General features: G+C 37.5%; 2 protein-coding genes across 2 annotated transcripts; one reads left to right on the top strand and one right to left on the bottom strand.

Moving 5' to 3' along the window:
• The first annotated feature begins 30 nt into the window (after positions 1-30).
• Positions 31-11701, top strand: LOC128861612 (uncharacterized). The gene is made up of 7 exons (XM_054099863.1): positions 31-197; positions 305-537; positions 603-1281; positions 1343-1570; positions 5214-5370; positions 8122-8267; positions 11417-11701. Exons 1-7 carry the CDS (start codon positions 93-95, stop codon positions 11660-11662), a joined length of 1794 nt encoding a protein of 597 aa, XP_053955838.1. The 5' UTR covers positions 31-92; the 3' UTR covers positions 11663-11701.
• Positions 11702-14306: 2605 nt separating this feature from the next.
• On the bottom strand, positions 14307-19353 carry LOC128861770 (uncharacterized). Its single transcript, XM_054100152.1, has 3 exons — positions 19279-19353; positions 18145-18399; positions 14307-18073 (listed from the first exon to the last, which is right to left on the bottom strand). Exons 1-3 carry the CDS (start codon positions 19351-19353, stop codon positions 17774-17776), a joined length of 630 nt encoding a protein of 209 aa, XP_053956127.1. The 3' UTR covers positions 14307-17773.
• Between the last annotated feature and the right edge of the window lie 619 nt (positions 19354-19972).

Below are 19972 nucleotides of genomic sequence, written 5' to 3'. Positions count from 1 at the left end.
TTATGACTTTTAAATGAATTTATTTTTTTGGTTAACTTTTCGCATATATTAAAATAAATATTTATGTTTCTCGAAATATTACATTGAGCACCATGGCTGACTCTACTAACGCTTCATTAATAGCTAACAATGCTACGAGTTTCAAATTGCATTCACGCACGCGCAGACACAAACAATATATAACCAACGACATCGAGGTAAGCTCTTTGGAGGAATATACGTTTTTACACATGCATATATGTGTGTGTGTACAAATACAAGCTTTTGAAACTTTCCAAAAACGCTTCCGTGACTGCCTCCACAGATTAGCTGCTTTCACCCAATAGGATCAACTTTAGATCCTGACGCCAACTGCCACTTCGTTCGCCACAACTATTACTGCAATTACGATACGAATGGCATCAACTATTTAGAATTTGCGGTCTGCACTGTGAGGATCGACGAATTGTCTTGGTATGGAGAGATAGGATATGTTGTGTGCACTATAGTTTTGCTACTATTTATAGTTTTTTCATTTTTAATAATGACAAAGTGGTTGTAAGTATTTAAACACAATTATGTACCTCTTTAGAAGTTAAGTAGTAAATTCCGTTTTTTTGCAGTATTTTACCCAATTTACTAACCTTGCACAATTGGTGGGTACTCAATGCTTATCAGTTCGGGGTAATTGTCGTCTCTACACTAATTGTTTTACCGATTCTATTTAAAAGTCCAATGGCTTGCAATACACCGAAAGAAAGCTATTCGCTTTTAATTACTGATTCGGTTAGTAAGACTTTCACCATGTACGGTTTCGGTTTGGCACTGATCGGAATTAACGCCAATTTATCGGTTCCGTCGTGTCGTTTTATCGCAAACTTAATAATGATCTTATTAGCAAATGTTTACGTGCTTACTTTGATACATTTGAAAGCCAAGAATAATCTGCTACTGAAGGAGGAACAAACTGGTTTAAAGTTGGAATGGCATGCGAAATTCTTTATAATCGTTTATGTGATTTACCTTTTTGCACACCTATTTGATCCGCACATTACCGCCATGTCCAGGAAATCAGTTACATCACGAGTAGGCTCAAATCAGTCGAATCGTAGCCAATCGCAAACAGGAGCAAGTTCGATTTCAATAAGACAAATTAAAAATGCTGTTGTCAATGAGGATGTATTAGAAGAAGTTAATGGCGAATTGGCAGTAAGCGATGAATTAACAGCATTTGAAGTAAATTTGCGTGCATTTTATGGAGAAATATTTGGAAAAAACTGTATTAGTTTGAATGTTTTATTTGTAAGTGCAGAGAGTAGTTTGTTGAGATCTCATTTATCTCACATACAATGCATAATTACAGATTCCCATTTGGATTGCACTAACACTACTAATTCCAGTTATAAACGAGAATCGCCCATTCGATGGTTGGTACAAGTATTTATTAGGTTTGAATCTTTCAGTCACGCCACTTTTGCTATTCGGATATATAAGGAAGATAGACACCTTAATATGTTTTATAATTGGATTTGTTGCCTCTGTTACTCTGCTTTGTAGCACAAACGATACAGTGCCGCCCAGGTTTTACAAAGTAAGAAATATGTTCAACAAATATTCCTTAAGTTATATGTTTTTGCACAACTAGGTACTTATTTTTACAAAATCAAACTTTTAACGGATTTTGATGTACAACCTCTAATCACGCGCTCACTAAAAGAAGTATTGCATTAATATAAGGTTGTCAAAAAAAGTCTTGCGGTATTTCCGCAAGCTTGTCTTTGCAAGCGCGTAGTTCTAGTTGTATTCGTCGCATCGGTTCACGCTAGAGCTTTTTGGAAAGCTCTTTTCACGTGCTAACACGTGTTTGATTAATTGTTGTTTGCTTTTAGTCGTTCGTGAGTTATAGCGTCGCAAACATGGAGCAAAATAAAGAGAAAATACGGCATATTTTACAGTACTACTACGATAAAGGCAAAAATGCATCTCATGCTGCCAATAAAATTTGTGCAGTTTATGGACCCGATACAGTTTCCATTTCCACCGCACAACGGTGGTTTCAACGTTTTCGTTCTGGTGCAGAGGTGATCGAAGATGCGCCACGGTCCGGAAGGCCTGTCGTCGAAAATTGCGATAAAATCGCTGAATTGATCGAAAGAGACCGGCATAGTAGCAGCCGTAGCATCGGCCAAGAGCTGGGCATGAGTCATCAAACCGTTATAAACCATTTGAAGAAGCTTGGATTCAAAAAGAAGCTCGATGTATGGGTGCCACACGACTTGACGCAAAAAAACATTTTTGCCCGTATGGATGCATGCGAATCGCTTCTGAATGGCAACGAAATCGACCCGTTTTTGAAGCGGATGGTGACTGGCAATGAAAAGTGGGTCACTTACGACAACGTGAAGCGCTAACGGTCGTGGTTGGAAAGCGGTGAAGCTGCCCAGACGGTGGCCAAGCCTGGATTGACGGCCAGGAAGGGTCTTCTGTGTGTTTGGTGGGATTGGCAGGGAATCCTCTACTATGAGCTGCTCCCCTATGGCCAAACGCTCAATTCGGACCTGTACTGCCAACAACTGGACCGCTTGAATGCAGCACTCAAGCAGAATCAGAGGCCGAATTGTCTTCCATCAGGACAACGCCACACACATCTTTGGTGACGCGCCAGAAGCTCCGGGAGCTCGGATGGGAGGTTCTTTTGCATCCACCGTATAGTCCGGATCTCGCACCAAGTGATTGCCACCTATTTCTGTCCATGGCGAACGAGCTTGGTAGTCGGAAGTTGTCCACAAGAGAGTCCTGTGAAAATTGGTTTTCCGAGTTTTTTGACAATAGGGAAGCGAGCTTCTATAAGAGGGGCATTATGAAGTTGGCATCTCGTTGGGAACTCGTCATCGAACAAAACGGCGCATATTTGACTTAAATCGCATTATTATAACCAATTTTATGAACAATTGAAAATTCAATAAAAATACCGCAAGACTTTTTTGACAACCTTATATAGAAACTAACATTGATTAACTTAGCATTCAAAAAATTTACCCTATTCTGGTTAAATTTGCCTTCATTTTTTTCCTCTCCTTCCCTACCAAAAATATTAAGCAACCTTTAAAACACTTTTCATAAGTCTACTTTGGAATCGTCTTCAGCATTAATTGTCGCAAACTGCTTTCCGCGAAGGTGAAAACGGGGCTTTCGGAGCTTAGAATATCTCATTTGTGAGCCGGTGCGTTGTCGAGGTAGGAAAATACCGAGTTGTACTACATATCTTCACATTTTCGCCCTCTCGCGATGAGAGAGAGTCTCTAACACTTCGGTGCGCTTACATATTGTCCAATATTTTTGTTATTTACGAGATGTGTTCAAAAATTATCGCGTTCTTCCACAAATCCGGGCGCTTCTGGTGGATTACTTCGCGCAAATTGCGCATAACTTGCAGGTAATATTCTTTATTGACCGTTTTACCCTGTGGCAAGAACTCATGATGCACAACGCCCTTGCAATCGAAAAAAACGGTAAGCAAAACTTTTATATTCGACCGAACTTGGTCCGTTGAGATGACTGAGCTTTGGCTTCCACGTCACAACCATAAACCCACGATTCGTCACCAGTTATGACCCGCTGGAGCAAATTTGGGTCGTCGCGGACAGAGTCCAACATCTCATTAGCAATGATCATGCAATGGTTTTAGTTGAAATTGAGCAGTTTAGGTACGAATTTTGTGGCGACCCGTCTCAAGCCCAAATCATTGAAAAAAATATCGAACGGCACGAGCCAATCCAAATGTTTAGGTCCTCAGCAACTTCTCGAACGGTGATTCGACGATTGGCAATACCATTTTCTTCACTTCATCAATTTTTTCGTCTGTTGTTGAAGTGCTCGGGCGTCCGGTACACTTTTCGTCGTTCACATCTTCTCGGCCCTCTGAGAACATTTTGTACCACCGATACACGTTGCTTTGGTCTAAAGTAGCTTCTCCGTATGACACAGTCAACATTCGGAATGCGTCCGCGCACTTAATTTCGTTTTTCACACAACATTTGATACAGGTTCTTTGATCCATATTTTTGAATAGGTAAAAATCGAAGACGTGCCGAAACACGTGCAAGCAAAGCAGCTGTCAACAATTAACTGAACATTCAAAATGGCCGAACTCGTCGGCGTGAGTGAGAGACATGAGTACCAACATATCGCCACAAAAAAATCGAAATTCGAATATATGTACGTAAAAATTCGCGATACTTTTTGAACACACCTTGTCTTTATTGCAATCAAAGTTTAAATATTTATTCCTTCCTCTCCATAGTGAAGCATAGGGTCACAGCGATCAAAGTTAATGCTCAATAAATCTTTGATTTTGAATCTATTTTGTAGTATTCTTTTTTTTTTTTGCCACATTCGGATGCCTGTTGGCTCATTTCGATATCATATTTATAGACATATTTCACATATTTGTATATGTACGAGTACATACCTATTTCGTCCGGACATGATGCTTTCGATATTATTTTAGTCCAAAGGTACTTTGAAGAAAATATTCACACTCCAACCAAGGAGAAGTTCAAAAATGCCAAATGTACGTATTCAAATGGCCGTAAGCTTCAGCTTTTTCCGCTCCTTAGTTTTATTGTTATTTGGAAACTAACAAAACATACAAAATGACTGTAGTAAAGCGTAAATAAATAAATCGATCATATTTTAATAGTGGCCGATACTCCGATGCTACGTCCCTACAACATCACTCAAAATATCGGGTGTTTTTTTAAAGCTTAGGAACTACAAAATTAAAATATCGTTGGAAATTTTTTTTTTATTATAATCTGGTATATAATTTCATGCCGTTTATTTTGTGAATAATATATGCGGCATATGTGATTCCCCCATCGTGTAAACCGCACGTAAAATGGACGATGTATGAACTTCATGAACAGATACATTTTTTTCAAAGTAAATTTCCACAATTTGGAAGCATTTGTTCTGGCGTTAACCGATTCATGACAGCTTGCCAAACCTTACTGAACAGAAAAGTTAATACAGTTTGTCATACTCAACTGTTAATAGTTATCAATATCCATAGTTCTCATGCAGCTAAAAAACACCCGATATAAGACCGCTGAGCTACGCACAAGCATACTTAGCAACGACAGCCGCGATTGAATAAGATGTTTATTTAATCAAATTTCAAATTCTTCCGACAAAATTTATTATGTTTATATAATAGTAATTCCTCTATACAGCTCTTTGGCACAATTGGGCTTTTGGCTGCTTTCATGATTTGTCATTTACTCGAGAAGCAAACTGGCACTTTAATTCATCAATGCTTACAATATGCAGCAGGCTGGAATCTTGATGCGGCCACCGTTATTGCTTCTTCTTTTTTTAGCTGTGCCACAGGTACTTACCTATACATACACCAATGTTCCAATTTTATATATTCTGACGGCTGCTTACTTGCGCATATGAAACTTTGACATACTAGGTTGTTGATTAAGCTTTGCGGTTCGATAAGAAAAGCACAATTTTGTGGTTTCAAATACACTTTATTATTTAGTATAGTCTCCCTGAACGTCAATACACTTGATCCAACGAGATTCCAATTTACGAATTCCATCCCTGAAGTGAGAATCTGGAAGTGTATTTTGCAGCGCTTATGACCACATCATTTGATGAAAAACCCTTTCTATGCATGCATTTTTTTAACCCTTTACCGCATATGGGCCCATATATGGCAGTTTTGATTAAATTGCTCTTCCAAATTAAGTATTATAAAATAATTGAAACTATTATAATTAGCAATAATAGAACGCAAAAAATTGTCTATGATTTTATGACATTTCGAAATAACTACACTTTTGTGCAATGCGTGAAAAAGCAGAATTGAAGTGCGAGTGATTCATTTTCAAAGAACGGTAATAGAGTAAAACGTAGAGTAGAATGGGGTAAGATAGGTCATTTTTTTTTGGAGAGCTCTTGCTACGGTGTTTTTGCATTGATTTTGAAAAATAAGCAAGATTTTGAAAGGTTATTTATCTGCTAACATTTTGGTTATACTGACCTATGTTTGGCTAAATATTTTGGAAGCTGCATTCAATAAGACAAAGGTACTTTTTTTTCGATATTTTTAAGATCGGGGGGCACGATAGGTCACTATATGTGAGGGGAAAATAACAATGTACATGGCTTGGAAAGTAACGTTTTAACTTTTATTTATAGAGTATGAACACTGCACATGTTATAAAAGTTAGGAATTTTTCTTTAATTCATCACGCGAGCACGTAATGTTTCGAACGGAATTTTAAATTGTTTAGAGGCTGATCGAACACTAGCGCCATCTCGGACTTCCGCGATTGCGTTTTTTACGTCCTCTTCACTTCGTTTCGGCGTTTTTCGCACATAATTACGCACCATTTTGCTGCAAAAACATTTAAAATTTATTTTATTCAATTAAAAGTAGTGACCTATAATGCCCCCAGACGGCTGACCTATAGTGCCCCCAAGCACATGTTTTATGTTAGTGTCGATATTTTTTTTAAAAACAAAAATATCAAAAAAACTAACACATTATTCGTGTTCAGCATTATTTTCTACGTAAAATAAAACTCACCTGACAAATATTTACATACATATTCCGTAGAATAAAAAAAATGCTTTGTCGGAGAAAAGCTCACAAAAAACTAAACGACGCCAGAACTAGGATAACTAATCAATGGTGACGGCCGAAATGACAGTCGCGAACGTTGTTCCCCACCACGTATTCAATTCACATAAGACGAGTGACCTCTGCAAAAACAGTGCGACGAAAACCCCACCTACCTATTGTGCCCCCATACCTATCTTACCCCATTCTACTCTACATACTTTTTGGCGAAAAAATATTTATATATTTTCACGGAGTCGTTCTACCAATCTTGCTCGACGAATAGTTGTTCCGTACTATATATAGTTGTTCTATACTATACAACTATAATAGTTTTTATACATAAATGGTTCCGCAAGAAAAAAATAAACCAAACTATAAAACTTTCATTAATTTTCTTTTAATATTGGTAATTAAATAAAGAAACAATTTTTTTGCAAAGCTTCATTCATGCGGTAGAGGGTTAAGTCTGAACACAGATAGAAGTCGCTAGGGACCAAATCTGGTGAATGCGGTGGAGCATCCAACAATTCAAACTTTCATTCATGGATTTTAGCCATTGTCAAAATGCTCTTGTGACATGGCGCCTTGTCCTGATGAAAAATAATTTTTTATCTTATGTAAACTAGGTATTTTTTTAGGAATTTTTTCCTTCAGCTGGTTTAAAAGGTTAAAATAATTTTCAGTATTTTTTTTTTTTTGTTTTTTATCGTTTGCAAGTAATCTTGTTTCAGACCCAAAGAACCAGGTACACACCTCTCCTTAGCTTCTTATTTTGATTTAGGATCTTGGTGATAGATATATCGAATTTTTTTTTTGTTCCATTGATAACAAATGCGGTACTCATTCTGAAACCCAATACTTCAGTCAAAATATTGCTTACACTGCCCAATGAGATGCCTAAGGCTTTTACTAAATCTCTTTTAGTCACTCGACAATTCAAGTATTTTTTCTAAAATCTCTGGTGGTGTTGCTGACGTCCTTGACGTGGATCGTCTTCAAAGTTTGTACGACCACGTTTAAACTCAGCAACCCATCTTTCCACTGTATTAATTGTTGACGAAAAGTTCTATACTTTCAACATTCGTTCATAACTTTCCTTTACTTTTAAACCTGTCAAAAATAAAAATTCAATCACTACCAACACAATAAAAAAAACTAGTCTAGTAGCAACGCAATCTCTTATCAAATCTTCTTGAACAACCTAGTACATTGCAGTATTGTAAGTATGTACCTATGTATATCTTGCATGTCCTTCAAAAGTGGCACAACTAAATATCTTTCAAAATCGAGTTCTTACATTTTACTTTTCATACTGCACTCCTCTATTAGGAATCAAAAATCAATTCGGTTCTTGTTATCTGTAAAAATAATTATGTTTCCCTAAGTGCTATATAAATATTTTTGCTTTAATCGGTATCTACTTTCACATTACCTAGAGATCATAAAATTTGTATTAATACCATGAAATTATTTGTTTAATGACTGAATTATTTCTATTACTACAGAAATGATAATCGTTTCTGAGCTAATTAAGGAGGAAAAGACGGATATCGCTTTTGGTGCAGTCACTGGCTTGGCAATGTATAATACGTTAATGAGTACTTTTCCTTACATTGCACTCTTCCAGCCTTGTTTTGACGAAACATCCACGGTAAGTTACCAATATAATAAACACATACATACACACGCCACATAGAAGGAAAGTTGACTTCAGCACATTTGACTTTTAGTAAAAGGCCAGCGGCATTTTTCGCAAAAATATCACTAAAATACTGTCCAATATTTCAATGATGTTTGCTTTATTAGGAAAAGTAAGCCTTCCCATTTATTATGTAATACAATATTTGAAATTTCGTGGCCAATAGTTTTCCTTATTTCAGCGTTAACACGACTAATATTGGGCCCATAGGCTATAGAACCTCTGATTAGTTATATGCATCTGGAGGGTCTAACGATGCAGGATCGTGGACCCGGAGACGTCAATTGGCAATGCCAAAGTGGCCGATTATACGATAATTGAAATTATTACGCTAAAGATCGTTTGATAATGTAAGACTTGTGTGGCAGGTGGCACCGTCTTGCTGAAATCAGATTTCGCCCATAACAAATTCTTCAATGTGCTGAAACAGAAAAATGGTTAGAATGCTTTCGTAATGCGCTCCTTTGATCGTAAAATTGTTGCAGACATCATTTTCGCATCCGCTCCAAAACCCAGGCTACAGCACTACTATATTTTTCGAAAATTCTGCAACTGCGAAAATTGAAAACTTCAAATATTTATTTATAACTTGAAAACTCTTTTTGCATGAATAAAAACGTATTTCCAAGACGAATCCAATGATATGAACAGCCTATTTTCGAAGATAAACGCAAATACCCAAATTTTAAATCAGGACGCCAGTTTGACATTGAGATCCACCAATCTTTTAAATGCAAAATAGTTTCAAGTAACAAAATATCCAATACAAATAAGACCAAGGTGTCGTCAGTGTATATTTGAACGCATCATAGACTTGCGCACTAATATCCATCTATCGGATAGCATGGCGAGGATAGGTATGGCGAGACCTGCAACTGGTGGATCCCTACTTTCACATATTTGAGCGTCTGCAGACAGAGCTCGAATCACTAAACGAATCTTAGCTGAAAGTGAATTCGAAAATTTATTTTGTGAAAGGAAGAGTGCAATGATTGAACGCATATTAAAAATGCGCAAGTTGGACATCCTAAGCAGCACAAGAGTGGTTGCACCACCAACTACATGGACATCGGCGAATCGCTACAACTTTCAGACACTGGAATTAACAAAATTTTGCGACAGCTACCCTGGCTGGTTGAACTTCTTCAAAATGTGCACAATAACGCTGAGTTGGAGGACGTAGAGAAATTCAGGCATTTTTGCTCGTGCCTCGCTCATAACGTCTTTCGCTTGACCAATCGAGCCGGATAAATCCGCACAGCCCAGTGTATGCCGTGATACAATGAGTCCACAAAGTGCTTGCTCACATGCAATAGATACAGACAAATTTCAACTTGCGTTTTAATCCCCCCATTTCGTTTTTTGGGTAGAGGCAAGTCGAAACGCACATTTTCTCATTCGTCAAAGAGAAACCAGCTCGTCTTTTAGCATAGAAAGACACCGTAGAAATAGATTTGGTAAAATGGTAGTAGGTGAGGGTCCCAGGGTTAAAATCCCCATTTTGACAGTTTTTTTTGCGTCAAAGAAGATAACTAGAGAACCTAGGGATAAAACACGCCCATCCTATATTCAGAATTTTTATTCCGATCTTAATCATATTTTCCAAATTTTTTTTTTTGCTTGTAAATATGTATTGTATTAAGTCAAATACAGACTATGGCCTAGGCAAAATCCTGGATAACAAGTTGGAGCTTCCCAGACAGATGGACTATGCAGTCCCGCCTATACTTACATTACTTCCTACACTCGAGGGAAGAGTGGGGACGATGTAAGACAGGGCGAGACCATCCATGTATACACAGATGGCTCAAAGCTCGACAACAGGGTGGGCGGAGGTCTTTATTTCGAACATCTGGGGATCTCATCTAGTTTTCGGCTTCCCGCCTACTGTAGTGTCTTTCAGGCTGAACTGATGGTAATAATGGAAGCTGCGATACCTGACGATGATATCTACATGTTTACTGATAGCCAGGCGGCGATAAAACCCCTCACAAAGCAGTCGACAACCACCAAGGTAGCCATGAAATGCCGCACATCTCTTAACGAGATGATTGAGTCATTTCATCTAATGATAACATGGGCTCCTGGCCATTTTAACATTGAAAGGAGCTGCAGAACCGATAAATTAGCGAAAATCGGCACCAAATTGACCGATGAGTACGTGGACAATGACATAGGCATATCCTTGCAAACATGTAAACTGCTTACCTTTGAGGAAATTGTAAGAGCAGCGAATGATTCCACTTGCAAAATCGCCCGACAGCTGTGGCCAACGCTCAATGATTAACGTACGGAACTTCTACTACGGCGAGATAAGAACAGTCTTAACGGGGCATTGCCTAATCGGTAGGCACGCTCAGAGAATGGGTGTTCAAACACATGACTACTGCAGAGTTGTCTAGATGAGGAAGAGGAAGAGCCGATCCCGCATGTTTTGTGTCACTGTCCTGCTCTATCCAGACGTCGACTTACCATTTAGGGTAGACAATACTTTAATGAATTTGGAAGATCTCAGCTCTGTCGGATGGATCATGGATCTTATAAAATTTTTTAAAAACACACACTGGTTTTAGGAGAGATAAGGACAACTTCCCCATGCGGTATTACAATGAGCTATGAGGCGGAGTGTGTCCCATAGTGGACAACTGCTTTAATCTAACCTAACTCATGTGATTACAAAAGCATTATAGTGTATTTATAAATTTAGATGGATTATAGATTATACTTATATATTTTTTTTGATTGGCGCCAATGGAGAGCGTATATTGGGTGTCTGGCAGAGCTCCTCCTATTTGTGGAGTGCGTCTTGATGTTTTTTCCACAAATGGAGGGGCCTACAGTTTTAAGCCGGCTCCGAACGCTAAATGGTTTTCATGAGCTTTTTCATTGCAGAAATACGCTCGGAGGTTTGCCATTGCCTGCCGAGGAACGCCCGCCATCAGAAAAAACTTGTCCGACACTCTGTTCGACAAGACTCTTAAATCGTACACGGTTCTGGGCTGTTTTTTTTTTTTTGTTATAAAGCCCTTACAGCAAACGATTGATGTCTATTTAAATATTAACATAATAACAACGAATAAACTGATTTCTTTATCTTGCAGATTTTCATCACCAAGAACTGTTATACTGTATACGTGTTTCTTTTCATTATGATCGGGTACACTTTTCTGGGTGTTACTATATCCGATTTTGAACTGCGCCGTAGTTATGGAATCTTCTTGTTTATATTTTGTTCAATTTTTATTTTATATTTAATACTAATGGTCTATGAATTCATCCATCCTTATGGCTCTCAACATTCTTCAATATTTTCGTATAATCCTTTGGCACATGCGGACTGGGCTTAAAAAATGTATCTATGCACGTAGTAAAAAATTAAGTAAATACATAAAATAATTGCAAAAAAAAAAAAAAATAATGATAGTTTATTTAAAAACTTTAATATAATGTAATGGTAAAAATAGTTGTGTTCGCGAAGTTGATAGGTCTCGCGTACGCAAAACTCCAGCAAAGTGAGGGAAAATTGAGAAAATAAAGTTATATTTCAATTTGAGAGGAAGCTAATAGCAGTCATGCTCGATAACACAAAAATCTATCACTGCGGAGGGAGTTCAGATAGTGTAACCAACATCAGACCGTTAATCGACTTTCAGTGATTTTGAAGGAATCAGCAGATTAGCGCTCATAGTAGGGAATATGACAGCGGTTTTTTACAAGGCAGAAGACGGCAAAAACTGAGATTGTGTTGGCTATTTACGAAAAAACCAACGCAGGCTCCGCCCATATGAAATTTTCTGTGAGCCATTTAACGGTTTGATGTTGGTCACACCTTAGCATCATCTACCTGGGGATGTATTCGACAACAACGATACGGGTTCGTTGTTTGCTTACGTCGACTCGGTCTACAGCTGTTGGGCTACGTTATCGGAGGATCAACATCTGGAATCGGAACCTGAGAAAGCAGATTTTGACACTACTACCACTGCTGCAACTAAAAAGGAGATCATAGAATTAATGGCGGTTGACCTGCTTTTGAGGATGATTACTCAGTTAACACTTAACAGTTTAAAGGAGGGTGCATTCTGGGCCAAGGACTCGTCTGTTGCAGCCCAATCAATCAGTATCTACTATGATCGTAGTCCTGTCGAACTAAAGGATCTTCTAAAATTTTTGAAAAGTACACAATATTTTTAGGAGAGATAAGTATAATGTACACTATGTATTATGTACAAATATGCTTGAGTGTCTAAGCACAATCATACATATATACAATCATACAATTGGCGCGTACATCCTTTGTCAGATGCTCGGCTGAGCTCCTCCTCCAATTTCTGATGGGCACCTTGATGTTGTTCCATGAAATGTAGGGGCTTACAGTTTTGAGCCTCCTCTGAACAATACATGTACGGTTTTTTATGAGAAGTTGTTTCATGGCAGAAATACACACGGAAGTTTGTTTGCCGAGGAGGAGTACAATTTTTTCCAAACCTTAATATAAAGGATGATCAGATTGGAAGTACTATTTGCAGATCACACGTGACTGCTGTCAAACTAAATACATTTTTTTTTTCGGTATTCATTGATAGCCATTACATCCTTTGAAACAACCAGGAACCATCGGTTCATATTTCTTCAAAGTCGAGGCTGACGCCAATGTAAGAGTGAATGGCGAACGCATTCGCGCCATGCTAAACGACTTTTGGATGACCGAACATTTAGCGCTACTAGCCATACAGCACGTGAAACAATGGATTTACTGCGTCGTTGGCTGCCGTTTCGGTGAGCAATTTATCTCTCGTCTCGGACCAGTGGATTGGCCACCAAAATCGTATGATATCTCCCCTGTGGACTTTTATTTGTGGCGGTATGTACTTTCGTGCTTTGCGGATAAATCAGCTTCGATTGAGTCATTGGAAACTAAAATTACTAAAATTATTCAAGAAGTACCGACCGAAATCCTACAGCGAGCCATTCAAATTTGATGTTTACGGATGACCGAATTGCGGCGTAGTTGCGGCCAACATTTGAGAGGAAATAAATGTAAAGTGGTCCAATCAATTTAAATTTTCGTTAGGTTATGTTAGGTTTGGCAGCCGCATCGTACATAGATACAGCGATGCTACTTAGACACGAAATAGGTCCGTTGTGAGCCGCAGGGGCTGAGCTACATTTCCCTTTCCATATTGAACCATCATGAGCTTTTGACAAAGCGTAAAAGGTTGTTGATACCTCAAGTGTATAGATTATCTATATTCATTAAGTCTGTATGGATGTGAAACATGGAACTTAACAACAAGCATATCACAATCATTGCAATCCTTTCTAAACCGTTGCCTACGAAAGATAATGCGGATATGCCTGATATTATAAGCAACGATGATCTTTGGGCAAACACCAGTTCTCATAGAAATTATGCGTCGCAAGGGGAAATGGATCGGACACTCATTGCGCAAACCACGGGATGATAGCGCAAGGACAGCGCTTGACTGAAATCCCCTAGGAAGCCGTAGGTGCGGGAGACCAGCCAACACATGGAGGCGACATGTTTGTCTAGCAATTTCACAGGTTCGGAATTTGATTGATTGATTTACAGAACTGATTAGTGCGTTCTTAATATGAAGCTTACAAGTTGCGAGAGATATCCCCATAAAATTACTTATGTTTGGCATACAGGTACTTTCTCTCTAAATTCTCTAAATTCGCGTTGCTTTATTTCAATTTAAATCCGATATCTCTAAATTGATCACCGTATATTAGCTGAAGGAACATACATTTCAAAACCTTTCTATTGATGCCTCATGCTTTTTTGAGTAAAAAGTTCCTAATTACGCATGGATGCATGTGTGTTACTTGTGTATTCAGCACACTAGGGCTTCTTTCGCCATTCGATGACCGCACAAAAAAATATTAGGTAATATTTTCCATAATTTATTTATTTAATATTATTTGTTAGTTATTAAATTCGAATATGATCAACTTTTAACACTCTAACATACTCGTACACAACTACGTACCTTAATTATATATTTATTATCGAATAATAAATAGTTCAATATCAACAATTTTGCAATTTGGAAATGTTTGGCAATAGATAAAATATTAATTTTGTATAATTAGGTTGACGCTTATAAAGCTAAATATAACTTTGAAATTAACCCAGTTGGCATAATAATACTTAAAAGGATTGGCTACGTTTTGCTTGCTAAATTCTTATACAAAGGAAAACGTTTAAATAATTCATAAGCAGTCCTGTCAATATATTTTATAATACTTCGCATCGAGTTTAAAATCAAGATTTCAAATATAGAAACACGATATCGTGATCTAACTCAAATTGGCATTTTTTTAGAGAAAAATATATTTTCACATTAGGGATCAAATTAAATAAATCCTTTGGCATTTTGCATTAAATAATAGGTGTCTTTAAAGGTATAGAATTTCAATAATGAATATAGTGCCTTAAATTCATAATAATTATCATGTGATTTACCAACAGGGGAAAACAAGTTCTACAAGTCCGTTACTAGACTGGTAAAAATTGGATATTCCTGGTGCAGGATTCTTGGATCCTCAAGTAAGAGAGTACTTAATTCGTCATTACTGCATTTTATATACCGTGCATATTTATAAATATATATAATTGACGCGTACACCCTTTTTGAGTGTTTGGCCGAGCTCCTCCTCCTATTTGTGGCGTGCGTCTTGATGTTGTTCCACATATGGAAGGATCTACAGTTTTAAGCCGCCTCCGAACGGCAGATATTTTTTATGAGGAACTTTTTCATGACAGAAATACACTCGGAGGTTTGCCAATGCCAGCCGAGGGGCGACCGCTATTAGAAAAAACTTTTCCTTCATTTTGGTGTTTCACCGAGATTCGAACCTACGCTCTCTCTGAATTCCGAAAGATAGTCGCGCACCAACCCTTCGGCTAGAGCCTACAATTGTTGGCGTATGCCGATGATATTGACATCATCGACCTTAAGAACCGCGCTGTTAGTTCTGCCTTCCTTAATAAAACTCAAACCTCAAACTGGATAAAGAGACAAAGCGAATAGGTCTGGTGGTGAACGAGGACAAAACGAAGTCCCTCCTGTCTTCAAACAAACAGTCGGCGCACTCGCGTATCGGCACTCACGTCACTGTTGACAGTTATAATTTCGAGGTTGTAAAAGACTGTGTTTATTTAGGAACCAGCATTAACACCGATAACAATGTCAGCATTGAAATCCAACCTAGAATCTCTCTTGCCAACAAGTGCTACTTTGGACTAAGTAGGCAATTGAGTAGTAAAGTCCTCTCTCGAGGAACGAAAATAACACTTTACGAGGCTCTCATCATTCCCATCCTAACGTATGGCGAAGAAGCGTGGGCGATGACAACATTCGATGAAGCGACGCTTGGAGTGTTTGAGAGAAAGATTCTGCGCAAGATTTTTGGATCTTTGCACGTTGGCAACGGCGAATATCGCAGGTGATGGAACATTGAGCTGTATGAGCTTTACGACGACATAGACATAGCGCAGTGAATAAAGATCCAGCGGCTATGTTGGCTGGGTCATGTCGTCAGAATGGACACAAACGCTCCGGCTCTGAAAGTATGCGATGCAGTACCAGCTGGTGGTAGTATAGGAAGAGGAAAGCCTCCTCTGCGTTGGAAAGATCAAGTGGAGAAGGACCTGGCTTCACTTGGCGCGTTTTGTTAAACTCGGCCAAAATCGCGTAAGCGGTTATCACGCCAATTAAGAAGAAGAAGATAATTTGTTTTGGCCATGGATACAATAAATATTAGAAAAAATGCTTTTATTCTTCATTGTCCATGAGTTGTTGTTATTCTAAAAATTACGTTTTATTAAAATATGCACGGGCATATAAAGTTAGTTTCCATCACAACTTAGGCAATTTTCATTAGCTTAAAACTTTTCACTAGCTAAAAATTGCCGTTATACGGACACTAGGCGTATTTATTGACCCATTTCGTAAATCTCCATAGAAACTCATTTTGTATCAGGGGCAATGCACTTGCCGAGCTTCACAAAAATATCTCAACTTTTCCTTGAGGTATTGCTTGTAACAACAGACGGACGAACGGAAATTTAGTCTTAACATATAGGAAGTGGGTGTGGCTTTTATGACATCTCAATATTTACGTCGGATCTATGTAAATGCGTACGAAGCTTGGACAAGTTTTATTAAGTCTTCATGGAGAGTGGGCGTGTTTTTCAAGATTTTACTTGGACCATAATTCTTTTTTGGACTCATGTTTTTGTACCAAATGTAAGTAACAAAATTTAAGGTATTTGAAAAAATAATAACATTTTTTGCTAGAAATTTTTTGGGATACAGTTTTTTGGTAATTTTTGAAAAGCACTCGTTCAGAATTGTTTTCTACTTTTTTTAATAAAACTTAGTCTATGCTCAGTAATCTGTGCAAATTTCTTATTGGGATTTCCATAACTTTTCGAGTTATATACAAATTCGTGCAGCGAATCAGTGAGAAATATCTCCCTAGCCAAGCGAAACGGTGAAGTGGACTCCAAAGAAGTCGTGATTGCGACATACTCGTACAGTTGTAGGTTCGCTGTATTTGAAACTGATGGATACCCAATATTTCAGTGGTATTTTTAGTAAGTTTTTGTTCAAAAAATAAAAAGATGTAGCCCATCGACGATGAGACGTTTCTCTTGCACTAAAATCTCAATTGTAGATTACTGGCAATTTTCTTGTTTTTTGCGATCGCTTTATTATAATTATTGTGTATTGTAACGAACGGATTCGAGGAAATTTTCAGTTTATTTGATCATTTTGATACCAACGAATTTCTGTAGTAAAAGCTTTACTCTTTGAAACTTTGGTGAATTCTAGTAATAATTTATGAAAAAACACAATATTTTGTTTGTTTTGAGAAAGTTCATAGAAACTTGTTCACGGAACATACTTATGTACATATTTCGGTGCAAAGTCACAACTAACAACTTTTTAGAATATTTTTAAAAACCTGCGAAACAGCTTTTACATTTTCTTTTCTTTTTTAATTTTGTTGTTTTCCGTAAAATAAAAAAATTGCATTTCAGCAGTTTCCCACTTTTCAATAACAGTATTTCACAATATTTGAGTTCCTCGAAAATACTCATAAATACGTAAATTCGCTTGTTCATATTTGCTCTAAACAACTATTGAAGCTTCTTGAACAAGTCAAGCAAACAACTTTCGACTGCAATTTGAATTTAAGCTACCAAAACTATTGGCTTATTTAGCATCCCAGCACTACACAACTTAATTTCTAATTTGCATTAATCAAAGTTATGCTAAGTAGTTAATAAATGTAAATGGACATTTTTTTGGATGGTGTGGCGCGAATTTCTCTTTCTGTAGTCTCATCTAGACAACATTATTTGACTGTTTCTAGTTCCTATTGCATTCATCGTATTCCAATGTGTTAAGCTATTTGGTAATATATCAATTGACTTCCTTCTCTCCAATTGCCGCATTGGCATTTACATCCTCGTTGTTGGTATTACAGTCTGCTGTCGACAGCATTTCATTATTGCTCTTCACATCAGCTCGATCCGCAATTATATTTGCCCAATTTGCATTCGTCTTAACTATCTCAATATCATAGCGTAGCTTTTGTAAATCCGGATAATTTATCGTTGATTGCTCCAATGCCTGCAGTACCGACAATACATTCTCCAATTGATTGGCGTATATACGTAGCCGTTCATTATTGTTGTTGTCCTGCTTTTGCTCTGACATACTCTGTATTAACAATAGCAGAAATTTTTGTATTTAATTAAAGGGTATAAATATTATAAGTTCCGAAATCTTACCTCTTGAGTTTTTATAATCGTACTGAGAAAGTTATGGATTTTAAAATGCTTGAATTGGCCCTCTGTCTGCCACATTTTCAGCAAATTCAAAATGCTATCCGCATCATATTCTGCTACTCTTTCATGTGTGCCGTCCTCTTCGTCAGCAATGTTGTTTATTGGTTGTTGTTGCAAGGGCGAAAACTCAACGGTCGGTGAGAGTTTCTTGTAATTGCTGCAGAGCGTGCTCAAATTGCAAATGTCCTGCGTTAGACGCTATCGGTTGGCATTATATGTTTTGAGGGAATTCAATTTGAATTTGCAATTAGCCAATTCAAAAGTGCAGTTGATTTTTATATGTGTGAATTTATGTGAGTATGTATTGTTGGAGAATATTTATTTTTTCATGATATGTGTGTATATTATGTATGCATGTATGATATTAACAAAAATTTAACATTTTTCGCTTTAGCGGCGCGAAATTTTTTTAAATTTTTTTTTGTTTGAGAAGAAAAATTATAATATTGATGATGACGGTTGATGAAGGATTATGAGATGTGGCATCATGTTAGGGATAAGTGAAAAAGTAAAATAACATTAATGATCTTCATGAGATGATTCGAACCTGTGAAATATGTATCTGGTGAACTAGGAAAAGCTTAAAAATTAAGAAAAATAAATATACTATACGCAGTGCCAGAAATTGTCAATTTATTTATAAGCATACACCTACTTAGCGAAGTAAAATATAATATTGTATTATTTTAACGTTTGCTTAATTAATGAAATGAAAGCAATATTTTGTGAAAAAAAATTTAACATTATTTTGAATAAGTATTTATGCCAGCAGAACTACACGAAGAGTGGAAAGCGCGTGCGAGTTTATTCTAGGATCAACCCAAAGGGTATCTATTAGCTTTGTATCTTCATAGTTATTAAATAACCTTGGAATGCCTGCCCAACCAGGATGTATTTGGTTGGGGAATAAGTTCGTACCGTTTTTATATTTTCATTTATTTTACAACGATTTGTTTGCTGTTTTGTAAAGGGTAAGTATTCATTCGATAGAACTCTTTCTGCTCTACAAGACTACGTTATTTGTAATTTTGAGTTATTTAATTTTTCATTAGTTTTGAGGTTTAGGAAAGGGAATACCCAGGAGCCAAAAATCAACATTTTCGACACCTGCTCTTCTTTGCTTTGCACATCGCTGCGTGAACTGAATACCATTTTAGAAATCGAGTTTAGCAACAATTTCGAGGATTGGAAAAAAATGTGAGCATAATTTGCCTGATGGTATTACTTTTATGTGTACAAAATAGCTTTGGAAGAATAAATAACAATTGTAAAATTTCTAAACAAAGTCAACGTCAACTTGGTATCCCTGCAAAACTAATACGGCTATGCAAATGACGTTGCTCAATACCAATGGCGTCGTCAAAATTGGAGAGGACCTCTCCGAGCCGTTTGATACCGAACAAGGTTTCAGATAAGGTGACTCCCTGTCGTGTGACTTTTTTAACCCGACGCTGGAGAAGATCGTGTGAGCCGCAGAACTTAATCGCTCGACACAATATTTTATAAGAGCGTACAATTGTTGGCGTATGCCGATGATATTGACATCATCGACCTTAAGAACCGCGCTGTTAGTTCTGCCTTCCTCAATAAAACTCAAACCTCAAACTAGATAAAGAGACAAAGCTAATGGGTCGGGTGGTGAACGAGGACAAAACGAAGTACCTTCTGTTTTCAAGCAAACAGTCGGCGCACTCGCGTATCGGCACCCAATCCAACGTTGAATCTCTCTTGCCAACAAGTGCTACTTTTGACCAAGCAGGCAACTGAGTAG

The sequence above is a fragment of the Anastrepha ludens genome, chromosome 4 (genome assembly GCF_028408465.1).
Source record: "Anastrepha ludens isolate Willacy chromosome 4, idAnaLude1.1, whole genome shotgun sequence".
Taxonomy (NCBI): Eukaryota; Metazoa; Arthropoda; class Insecta; order Diptera; family Tephritidae; genus Anastrepha; species Anastrepha ludens.
The sequence above is the reverse complement of the archived record's forward strand: the minus strand, read 5'-3'. Positions and strand labels throughout refer to the sequence as shown.